Source organism: Crocuta crocuta, unplaced genomic scaffold (genome assembly GCF_008692635.1).
Source record: "Crocuta crocuta isolate KB4526 unplaced genomic scaffold, BGI_CrCroc_1.0 scaffold382, whole genome shotgun sequence".
NCBI lineage: Eukaryota > Metazoa > Chordata > Mammalia > Carnivora > Hyaenidae > Crocuta > Crocuta crocuta.
The window spans coordinates 1,136,763-1,148,849 of record NW_027531873.1 but is presented as its reverse complement, the minus strand read 5'-3'; the positions used below and the strand labels follow the sequence as shown (position 1 = coordinate 1,148,849).

The 12,087-nt window shown below is 46.4% G+C and overlaps 1 protein-coding gene across 4 annotated transcripts in view; it reads left to right on the top strand.

The window, feature by feature from the left end:
* The window catches only part of KIAA1549L (KIAA1549 like), a 254,572-nt gene that overhangs the window by 232,692 nt on the left and 9,793 nt on the right, over positions 1-12,087 (top strand). For all 4 annotated transcript variants that reach the window (XM_077772817.1, XM_077772815.1, XM_077772816.1 and 1 more), the window contains 2 exons: positions 9,343-9,440; positions 11,890-12,038. In XM_077772817.1, coding sequence (XP_077628943.1) covers positions 9,343-9,440; positions 11,890-12,038 — 247 coding nt within the window. The remainder of the gene's footprint in view (positions 1-9,342; positions 9,441-11,889; positions 12,039-12,087) is intronic.

Sequence of the window (12,087 nt, the reverse complement as noted above, 5' to 3'; positions counted from 1 at the left end):
TTTGGCTCAGGTCATGATCTCATAGTCCGTGGGTTCAAGTCCCACATTGGGCTCTGTGCTGAGAGCTTAGAGCTTGGTGGAGCCTAATTTGGATTCTGTGTCTCCCTCTCTCTGCCTTCCCACAGTCATGTTCTGTTTCTCGCTTTCTCAAAAATAAATGTTAAAAAAAAATAAACAAACAAAATACTTCCCTTTGGCCATCATGTTACTGTTACTGTTTGCACAATTAGAGTTTTCTGACTGTCCACTAAATTGGAACCCACCCTTATGAGGAAAAGAAGAAATTTTTCTCACCAAGATTGAGAAAACATCCTAATCTCACCACAAGTATAAGTAGCTCTTCAGTGCCTGTCCCCTGAGAAAATCACCTGTCTCTGTTCTGTATTGATTCACACTGACTTCAGTTTCATTGGTTCACCCTTCTTGATCTCCATACACGGACCCCATGCCTGGATTTTCCCTCAGCCCAGAGTAGAATGGCACACACCAGCTGAATGACCCTAGCCAGGGGCTACAGCTTTGAGCCTCAGATGTCTTGGCCATGAAATAGTGGTGATAAGAGGGCCATGGTGAGGATGAAAAGATCATTCGTGTAAAATGCTCAGCATGATCCCACATCTGGCGAGCACCCACTACGTGTTTGCTGATATTAATCAGGGGGCTTTCAGACGATGCCCAGCACTGCAAATTGCCTGGTACATGGTAGTCATCATTATAAAAATATCCTGTCCTTTTCACTGAATTCCACTAGTTATATCCCTTTTCTTGATGGTGCTAAGACTACATCTTTTCCTCCTCTTGCTCTGCTAAATTCCTTTAAGAGCATGCTCTGGATGCCCCAACCGAGGGTCCCAGAGAAGCTCCACTTCTCTTTAAAGATGATTCTCAAGAACATCTGGAGAATCTGACTCTGGGTAGAGGCCAGCTTCTGCAGATCCATAAAGAGATCTGGTTTCAAAGAGAAAAAAACAACCACGATGAGTCTTCCAACTGCTGATGGAATCCACATCCATGATGCCTCAATTTAACAAAACCATCTAAAAATTTCATATTTTTAGGACATGTGAAGACCTAGATTGTTCTGTTTGTTATAATTTGGGGTTGGCAGTTGTGCCAAGAAGGGCAAAAACATCAGCATTATATTCTTGAAATATCAGGCCACCGGAAACTGTAAAAAAACTGAGAACATGGCAGAGAGAAGGACCATCACACCAGAACAATATCAAAGGCAGTTCTTTTGTTATTAAGGCTTCCGCCTTTTTTTTTCCCCAACACATGTGGTCCCTATTTTCATGAGAGGAGAAAATCACTAACAATACAGAGTAGAAATAATGAGTCTCGACCCAAGTTCTTGCCGAGCCCCCTTGTGCTATGATAATGTGGAAATCAATAGAAAAGGTAGCAATTTAGAATGATAACTATGATTACTTTTCAGCTTCCCTAAAAGGAAGCACTGGGAGCTCGGCCGGAGGATAATTGGAAGCGAGTGGTTTTCAATGTGCTGGGCCAGGCGATGGCATTTATATCATGGAAAAGGTTACTGCCGGCAGCTTGGGACTTCTGCACTGCATTTCGGGAGAGTCCTGATCATATTTCAGCCCATGAATTTGTGAAGAGATTGGACCTGACACCTCATGTCCCATCCAGTTTTGCCAGCAGCCCTAATGGGTCTGTGCCAAGTGGAGTGAAAGCATCCTACAGGCTTCCTGTGGGTGTCAGAGTAGGGGATTTGGAGAAAGGCAGCAGGGTTAAAATGTCCTTCTCACTAGAGGCTTTCCAGATGCAATGAGCGGTAATAATTATAACATCAACAGCTACCATCTGTTGAGCTCCCATTATACATACCAGACATGGAGCTAAGCGCTGTGTAGACATCACCTCTTCTAATCTAACAAGCATCCTATGAAGCCAGTATTATTATTATCCCTGTGTACTCAGTGAGGAAACTGAGGCTCAGAGAAGTAAAGAAATATGCACAAGGTCACACAGCTGTCAAGGGCAGACACAAAGTAAGAACCTAGAGCTGACTTCAAAGAACTCATGTTTTCGTGCCTTTGGCCCAGTGAGCCCTAGGGATGTCCTGCAGGCCCTGAGGAGACTCAAATCTCCAGAACTTCAGAGTGTGATGATCTCAGAAGGAAGCTTGCTCAGTTTGACAGGGTTCTGTCCATTCCTATCATTGCTGCTTGTAAAGGAGACATCTCTATTAGAATGAAATCGAGACTCTTACAGCTTTTTTTCCTCCTCTCCCCTCATAAAGAAAACAAAACCTTTGTTGATCAGATAGGCAGACATGTCAGGCATGAGTTTACATCCACCACAACACTTGGGTTCAAGAGCTGATTAAGTTTCTTATATTTATGCAAACCAGATTTGAAACTGTTTTGAGCTCCCATCTGGCCAGGTGGGTCGGAAATTCAATGTTTTTATTGGGCTCCCTCCACCCCTGGGTGTTCAGAAGTCACTGGAAGTTTGAGGAAGTTGGACCACAGGGAGAGGGCCATCCCAGCCCTACTGCTGGGGCATTGTCCAACTCTTGGAGTCTTGAAGGCAGGTCACACTGTTAAACCTCTGCCAGCCTTGGCCTTAGGGATCTTTGCCTCTGGACTGCCCTAAGAAAGCCCCCTTGAAAACCATCTGAGTACCCAGCATCCAGCAAAGGCTCATGGGAAGGGAGAAAGGGGGGTAGGAGACAAAGTCTAGAGAATACATAGCCCGCAAAACTCAGGGGTGCAAGACATGTACTTTAATTTTTCACTTATCTTTTCCATGTGCCAAAAGCTCAGTTTCAGTTCAGCGTCTCCCTCCCTCCTCCTGGGTTAAGCTATTGAGGGGGCCTGCATGGTGCAACCATGGTGAGGTGGTAGGAAGAAGGCCTCAGAATCTGGTTTCAGTTAGTCCTTGTCGAATTACTGTGGCTGGCGTCCCTGAGAAGTCCTTGGTTCCATCTAGTCTCCAGGGATTGGTCCAGGTAGAGCACAGCTGTATCCTGGTCCTCTTGTTTGCAAGCTTCTTCCAGAACCCCCCTCCCTTCCTCCCATGCTTGAGTAGCCTCATTCTCCTTCTCTGTCTCTCCCCTGGTGCCTCTGTCTCTCTCTCCCCCTCTGTCATACACGCACACACACACACACACACATACACACCCTAACCCTTCACCCTCACTAATCTTCCTCATATTATCCTCTTCTCCCCTGCATTCCCCCAGAGGAAGGCAGGATGTAGAGCCCCCTCTCCAGACCCATCAGCATCTAAGCTCTCTGGCTTTCCTCCCACTCTCCTCCCTTTCTTTCTTTTTTTTTTTTTTTAATGTTTTATTTATTTCTAGGAGAGAGAGAGAGAGAGACAGTGTGAGCAGGGGAGGGTCAGAGAGAGAGGGAGTCACAGACTGAAACAGGCTCCAGGCTCTGAGCTGGCAGTCAGCACAGAGCCCGATGCGGGGCTCGAACCCACGAACCGCGAGATCATGACCTAAGCGAAAGTCGGACACCCAAGCGACTAAGCCACCCAGGCGCCCCACTCTCCTCCCTTTCTTAACCCAAGGGTGTTGACCTCATCTGGGCGCAGTAATCTAAACATACCTCGCTTCTTCCAAATCACTTCATTTGGCATTAACTTTAGGCCTTGAGTGCTTTAGAGCTTAGGTTTTTGATATTTAAAATCCTAAACTCTTGGGGGGGGCGCCTGACTGGGTCAGTTGGTAGAGCATGTGACTCTTGATCTTGGGGTCATGAGTTTGATCTCCGACGTTGGGTGTAGAGATTACTTTTAAAATAGTTAAATAAAATTTAAATTAAAAAAATAACAAATTAAAATAAAATCCTAAACTTTTGCAGTTCAATAGTTTGGACTATCAAAACTCCAATGAGAACTGGCTCTTGGGCCTTCTTTAGTAGCCATCACCTTCCTTCCCTGGGGCAGAAAGGTAGGATGCCTTTGCTGCTTGGGGCAGGGGAAGGGCCCTAGGCGTCAGGAATTGTGGGGCAAAAAAGTCTTGATTACTACAGTTACTGTATCAAAATATTATCCTGTCTCAAAGAAAGAGAGTATTACTATAGAGGACCCAATGTGTGCCAGATGTTACATTAACATATAAAATGAGTCTTTCAAACAGCCTTGAAATGGGGGTATAAAACTGTTAACCTCCATCACTAGTGAGAAAGCAGGCACAGGCAAGGAAAGTTGCTTGAGATCAAGCAGTGGGTAAGGATCAAGCTAGGATTCAACCCTAGTTTTGTCTGACTTCAAACCCATCCCCTCTGTACCACACTACCTTTAGCTCAGAATTACAAGACAGTGCCCTTAACTGGCTGTGTGTTTTTAGACAAGTCGGTTTATCTCTCTGGGCTTTAGTGTCCTCCTTGGTTAAGGTAAGGTATATGGTCTCAGTGTCTGCTGCTCTTTTTCCAGCTCAAACTTTTATGATTCCAGAGGCCTTTGAGGTCTTAGATATTGCTCTATCAGTAGCTCCTGGTGAACTAATAGAACAAAATAGGCACTGGGTTTTCACTACAGGGTTAGTCTTCAATTACCAAGTACTCTGTTTTCAACCAAATAAGAACTATCTTTCTGGAAGATTTTACTTCCTACACCAGGATATGAAGTTACTTAACAACTGCATGTAGACTTAGGTAGACGCCTGTTTGCCTGGAGCAGTACTGTCGGCATCAGCACAACACCCTGGAAGGGGCGCCATTCAGTGCAACCCAGCATGGTTAGTTGGGTATGGAAAGATTCGTGCATTCATTCTGACCTGGGGCTGGCCTCCAATGAGGGTGGGTTGACTTCGCCCTGTCAGTCCTCCTTCCTCCACCAGTGCAAAGCCTGAGACCCCCTGACCTGTTCCTCTAGGCACAAGCTGCCCCCTTTGACCTATTGTCCCTATAGTGCTGCCCTTGAGGTTGATCTTGACCACATTCCTCCTTTGGGATGGATACACCTACACAAGGGACCAGCACACAGTGGGTCTCATCTGGGTTCACTCTCTCCGGGGGTTACTAGAGAAGATGGCCTTGGCCCAGCCCCATCACCTCCTACCCAAGGACATCACAATTGAGCCTTTGAGTAGACTATGTAAGTCACCTTTTCCCCTTCTACTTTTACAGCCAGACTTCTGAGCCCAAAGCCTGGCCAGCCTACTCTAATTACACCCAGGCTCCTTCCGCCTCAGAGACCTCAGACCTATTTCCAAAAACTACCTTTCAGTTCTGAGTCTGGGATCTCCTTTCTAGCCAGAGGGCAGGGATCCCAAAAGATGGTGCCAGGCTGGGCACATTATGGCCACTGTCATGGAACTGGGAACTTGAAATCAGGCAACAGTTTTGAGGAATAACTTCCTGTGAAATCCTCATCACAAAGCAGTCATCAGGAAGCCAAGGTCCCAGGGGTGCCTGGGTGGCTTAGTCGGTTAAGCATCTGACTTTCACTTAGGTCATGATCTCGCAGTTCGTGGGTTCAAGCCCCACGTCGGGCTCTGTGCTGACTGCCAGCTCAGAGCCTGGAGCCTATTTCGGAGTCTGTGACTCCCTCTCTCTCTGACCCTCCCCTGCTCACGCTGTCTCTCTCTCTCTCTCTCCTATAAAAAAAATATATATATTAAAAAAAAAAAAGGAAGCCAAGGTTCCAGATCCATATCAAGAGAAACCAGAGTGTGAAGCCAGGAGGGCTTAGAACTATGGGAAACCCCTGCACAGGGTGAGGAGGGGGAAGGTAGGAAGACACTGTGGGAGGGAATTCTCTCAGCCCCCAAGCACAGGGCACAGGTTCTACTTTTTATGTGGCCCCTGCGGCTACCCCAGGGCCCTGAGGACACAGCCCAAAGGGGATTGTCTGATCTCCTGTGCAGTCTTGCTTGTAACTGGAAAAAACTTCCAAAGAAGACAACTCCCTTGATACTTATCAAAAGTTCAGAATTTTTAATCAACTCTTCGGTAAAGTGCTACAGGACAGACACAGGCATAGAAGGGCTTTTTCTTGGCTGGAAAACTGTGTTGAGCAAAGAATAAGCTTTCCAGAAGCCAGGGATAAAAATAAGTTGTCTGTCTCCTCTACTGAGTATCGTGAGAGGCCAGAAGAGAGAAGAGGGGCTCTAAACCCCCTTGTCTATTTTGGGAAAAACATGTCTTTACTTGATGGTTTCTTGATAATAATAGAGTATAAGCTGAAAGGGCATCCAAAACAATAATTTTCAAACTCTCTGCAAAACCTTAGAGTTCAGGGAGGTTCCAGGTTACCATCATGCAGGTAAGTGAAGGGCCAAATTCACCAGGGCACCCCCCACCAACTTCAACCAGAAAAGTCTGCTTTAATCTAGTTATGTATTCATATTATGTCAGAGTGCTTTCATGGCTATAGAAAAGTTTGTTTGGAAGCCCATGAGCTACTCCAATGCCTTATTTCACAAGGAAAATAAAAACAACAACAGGGACTCCTGGGTGGCTCAATCGGTCAAGTGACTGACTTTGTCTCAGGTCATGATCTTGCGCTGTCTGGTCCGTGAGCTCGAGCCCCGTGTCAGGCTCTGTGCTGACAGCTCAGAGCCTGGAGCCTTCTTCGGATTCTGTGTCTCCCTCTCTCTCTGCTCCCCCCTGAGAATAAAAGTTTAAAAAAAATTTTTTTAAAGAAAAGAAAAACAACAAAAATGAGGTGCAGAGAGACTGTCTACAGAAAGTGAATGGCTGAATCAAGATGAGAATTTGGTCTCCTGGGTTTGGTTCACTCAACATTCAGTGAGTAAAAACTTATTTAGCACTATTTGGCGCAAAGCATTTTGCTTTGCAAGGTAGGGGTATCATGGTTGCTGAACCCCAAGATGGTTAGGATGTAGTAGAGCTTCAGATTTTGGTTCCTTGAATACTACCTTAGCATACATAGTTTATTGATGCTATAAAAAAAATGGAAATGCAGCATGGTAATGTAGCTTTCCATATTGATTCAGCCAGTACCTCTAAATCTGGTCAAATGTTTTCTTTCTTGTGCTAGACAGTTAGTATTGCTGATACACTCCTAGGCTGACAATTTCTTTGAGCACTTTGCCCATGGTCTTCTGGGTGACACTGAGAAGTCCAGTGTCAAAAAATGTCCTCCCCTTGTAGTTGATATGCCTTTTCTTTCTGGCTGCTTTAAAGATGTTCTCTACTTCTCTGGTATTCTACCATTTCATTACAGTGTATCTATGTGTGTTTTATTTATCCTGCAGGATACATTGTACTTCCTGAACTTATTAATTTACTGATTTTATCAATTCTGGAAAATTGTTAGTCATTGCTTCTTTGAATATTGACTCTCTTCCTCTCTGAACTTTGGGACGTTTAGACCTTCTTACAATGTCCTCCATATTTTTTTACTTCTCTTTCACATATATATATAAAATAGGATATATATGTATATATGTGTGTGTATATATATATATCTTATCTCCTTCATTCTTAGTAATCTCCTCAATTCCATTTTCTACTTTATTAATTTTCTCTTCATCCGTGGCACGTCGATTACTTCCCTATGTTGAGTGTTTTCTTTCAGTAATGACATTTCACCTCTAAAAGTTCTAATTGTTCTTTCTCAAATCTTCCAGGTCATTCCTGATAGGATCTCTGTCTGGTCATTTTGTTGTTATTGTTGTTGTTAACATTTCTTACCTTTCTGTTTTCTGTTTTATATCTGGAAATGTTAAACTCTTAAGTCCTTAAAGATCTAAATCTGTTGTTTGTTTCTTTGTTCTTCTCCTGACTTTCACCTATGTTTTCTGGTCTTTGATGATGAGTTATTTGCTCATTTTAATCTGTGCCGATCCTGAGAGCCTGGTTTAGGGAAATCTCCTCCAAAGAGGACTTACAATTGCTCCTGCCTGAATGCTATCAGTCTCCCTCCATAGAAGCGAATGTCAGCCCCTTCCAGGTTGATTGTGTGTCCCCGCCCCCTTGCCCTGTCCTGAAGGCTGCTCTCTTAGTCATTTGCCAACATGCACTTGTCTTCCAGGCAACAACCCCCACCTTTCATATTTGCTTACTACTCACTATTTCTACCACTGGTTTCAGCACATGGTTTTGTTTTAGTTTGCTGAGGTTTGTGCCGGCGCAGAGGGTGGGTAGTGGGTAGGGTCCTTGAGATTTCCTGACATCTTGCAATTCCCACAGTGCATCAAGAGGTATGTTTCATCTAGGATCTGGGCCCTTACTAATATGCAGTCTTCCATAACGCTGGGAAGAAGACCTCATTCAGTTCAAAGAACCCTATTTATGGATTCCCTCTGCTGCTGCTTTTTGTCCTGAAGCCTTCATGCTTAAAGTCTTGTCAGCTTGTACCTCAAGAGATCTAGCGGGCATGATACCTAAAGAAAAAGATGAATGAGAAGCACAAGTTAAGCTTTGTCTTCCCAGAGAGCATTTCGAGATTTTCTCTCACTAAAGGAGGCTGTGGCCTGGCTCTCTGATCCTGTCTATTCTCTGACTGTTTTCCTTTTATCCCCTCACGTGTTGATTAAAGCCTTTGCTTTTGTGACAGTTCCAATCCTTTATCTTTGAATAGTGCTTTATAGATTGTGAAATACTTAAACATATAACGACTTGCCTGATCTTCTTAGCACCCCTCTGAGCAAGGCATCCTTGTCACCATTTTAGAAGAGGATGGCAAGGCCCAGAGAGGTCACCTAACTCGCTTAAGGATATAAAATCTATTTATCAGCAAACCAAGACCTCCACCCATACTTCTTGATTCGAAACCCATCACTTCCCCCCAACTAAATCTGCTTTCCATGAGTGAGAAAGTAAAACATAATCAGTGATTCATTCATTCATCTACTATTTATTGATCATACATAATCTACCAGGCACTGTTGCAGGCATCAGGGTATACCTGACAGTAAAGCTCTGCCCACATTAGAGTCCAGCTAGTGGCAGGAAGTAAATAAACAAGCAATGATATAATACCACAAGGTGACCATTGCTATGGCAAAAAATAAAGCAGAATGTGGAGATAAAGTAAATGAGGCTCTAGGGAAATATGGGGCTGGCTGAATGAGATGAAGGAAGGAATCATGGGAAGGATTGAAAGAAAAGCATCCCAGAGAGAAGCAGCAGCATGTACAAAAGCCAGAGGTTGGAAAGAACTTAGCTTATTCTAAGATCAGTCGAAGGACTCCGTGACTACAATGGCCCAAGCAAAGGGGAGCCTGGCCAGAGATGTGATAGAAAAGGGGGCTGGGGAACATAAGGAAGATTGAAGGAGAAATGTTGAAGGGGAAGGAAGGAAAATCTGAGTCTGCTTTCCTTTTCAGTAAGAAGAACCTGTGTGTGTATGGACACTGCATTTTAACAGATCTTCTTCTATTGCTCGTCTCTTTCACAGGCATACAGGTTTTCCCAGCTTCCTGAAATGGTCATGGGCTCTCCCCCTCCACCTGTACCTCCCCGGACTGGCCCTGTGGCTGTTGCTTCTCTCAGGCGGTAACACATTCCTTTCTTGGCTTTGCTTGGAATGTTTGGAGAGGATTTGGTTCTGTGTACCCTGACCTGACACATTTCCTTCATGCCCACTGCATTCAGGGTGCAATCACCTGTACAGACAACCTCATGCCTGGAGTGCTCCCAGTACCATGAAGGAAATGGGAGCACAGAGAAGGTTCACCAACTTTCTTATCACTTCAAATGGAAAGTCCTTTAGAACCCACAACTGAAGAAACTTAAGGTCAACCAGCCCGTACGCTGGAAGCCACAAACCCTGACCTTCAATATCTAAAAATTATTCCAGCTCAGGCCACTATGACAGCTGCCTCCAATCTGGGCCCCTCCTGGCATGTGTGTGTACCCAGAAATCCCTTTGTTGTTTAGGAGTTGTGGCCACGAGGCCAGGGAGCAGCATGTCTGGGCACCCAGCCTAACTCTTGACTTCCAAGCCAGGAGGCTGAGAACACATGAACTCAGATATGTATAAAGGTATTAACTCAGATATAAAGATATAACTCAGATATGATAAAGATATTGTCTTTACTCTGTGATCATATAAAAAGCACATGTTTTAAATAAAGATAGGCAAGAAACACAAAATTCATCTAGCGCTGGGAGATCCTGGAATAGGTATCAGGTCCAGGGTTAAAGAAACAACCGTGCCCCGGATAGGTATGGGCCACTGCCCTGGCCCTCTACCTTAGCTTCCCCCCAACATGCTAGCCTATCTGTGGACCATAGGTCTGAACTTTGTGAAAATGGTGAAGAAAAATGAGTTTTCCTCATGAATGGCCGTGCCCTCATTTCCAGCAGTTTAGAATGCCACACCGTGTGTAGACACCAGCCCTTGACTCCAGTAGAGCTTAGAGTAGGTTGAGAAGCAGTAGCCCAGAGTTCCATCCTAACCCTGTGTAACCCTAGGCAAGTTGCCTCAACTCTCTGGCCCCTGTTTCCTTATCTGTAAAATGAGGGAGCGAGCCTAACTGATCCCAGAGACTTTGGGATTCCTCCAAGGGAGCTGAGTGAATGGGACAGAACCCGGGAATTTTCCTCAGAAGGGTTTTCTAAACTAGTAGCAGATGCCTGGAATAGTATGTGGGAAGCCAGGGGTGTGGGAGAGGGCAACCAAGAGAAAGACGGAGGGATCCAGAAAGGAAGGGAGAGCCCTCATTACCAAGCCTCCAGCAGCCACCCTGATGTAGAGTCACATCATCACAGCCTCTGTGTTTAACCTTCCCTGGGCAATAGTGGGCAGCCTCAATTACTCCTGAGAGTTCCGAATGCCAGGAATTTCACATCAGTCATTTGTGGCCCATTTTCAGAAGGACAGTGTCTGTTTTATATTTCTTCTCTTAACCATCAGTCTCTTCCCATGCCCTTCCACACTGTCTACCGTCTTCCCAAATATCAGCAGGTCACTGCTGTACATACGGACTCAGAGGATTAAACCAGGGAGCAGCCTTGGAGAAGGAGGTCATCCACCCCTTTTGTTTCACAGACCAGGAAACTGAGGCTGAGCTAGGGGAGGTAGCCAGAACCCAGACCCTTGCCTCTTGGCCCAGCTGCCATGCTGTGGCTCTGTTCTGCACTTCCAGTGACAGACACTCGCTGCCCAGAGCCATGTGTGCTGGCAGCCTGCCACCAGCTGTGGCTGCCTTTGCCTCCTTCCATTTTAATTTTAGGAGCCTGAAATCCCTCTGTGAAGGGGCGGAGAGAGACGGGCTAAAGCACCCTTTATTAGAGGGGGAGAGGCTGGGCCCCGTGGAGCCCAGGCAGCCTTCTTCGTACTGGCATTCTGAGCACTAAGTGGAAATATAATGTGTTTAATGGGCCGGATTCTCCGCTCCCCTGTGGGACCAAGGGGGAAAAAAAGTCTTGTCACTCATAATGCCTAGAAAGTGCTAGGCTCCGCTTCTGGGAGCAGCCCGAGCTTCCTAGAGCCTTGGGCTTCTTGCTGCCAGCAGCAGCAGGGAACTGCGGTCCTCCAGGCTCTAGTGGGTCACCGGCCCTGGTGTCTGGAGGGGGAGCGACCGGCCACTGCAACCGGAGCCTTCTCATTGGCTGCTGCTGATGTCATCCCCTCCCAGGTCGACCATCCCCAGCTAATACCCAGCGATAATTGCCTGGCTTATTTTTATGTGGAAATTAAGTGTTCTACTCCCCAGAGACACAAGAACCACCCTCGGGGGAGCACTGACCTTGAATATCTAAAAATGACTTCAGTTCGGGCCACCCCGGCGGCTGCTCCAACTCCGGGCGGGCGCATTGGCCTTTGTTATTCCGGGGAGGGGAGGGGAGATAAATCTGGGCCTGAGGACCCACCCTCGTGGGGCTTGAAAGGCCCGCATCCCCCTCCCCCCCCTCCCGGAGGCGACCCTCAGAGGTGACAGGTGGCGGGCTTGGAGAACAGGGGAACTGACGAAGCCCCTCTGCGCCCCCTCCCCCCCAGGTCCACCTCGGACGTGGGCAGCAAGACCAGGATGGCTGAGTCCGCGGGGCCCGAGCCGGCCCAGCTGCACGACAGCCCCTCCTTCGCGCAGGTGTCCAGAGGCCCCGTGTCCGTGGCGCAGTTGGACCAGTCGGCTTTAAATTACTCAGGTGGGCAAGAGGAGAAACGCCTGAAAAAAAGCGGGCGCCCTACCCCCAG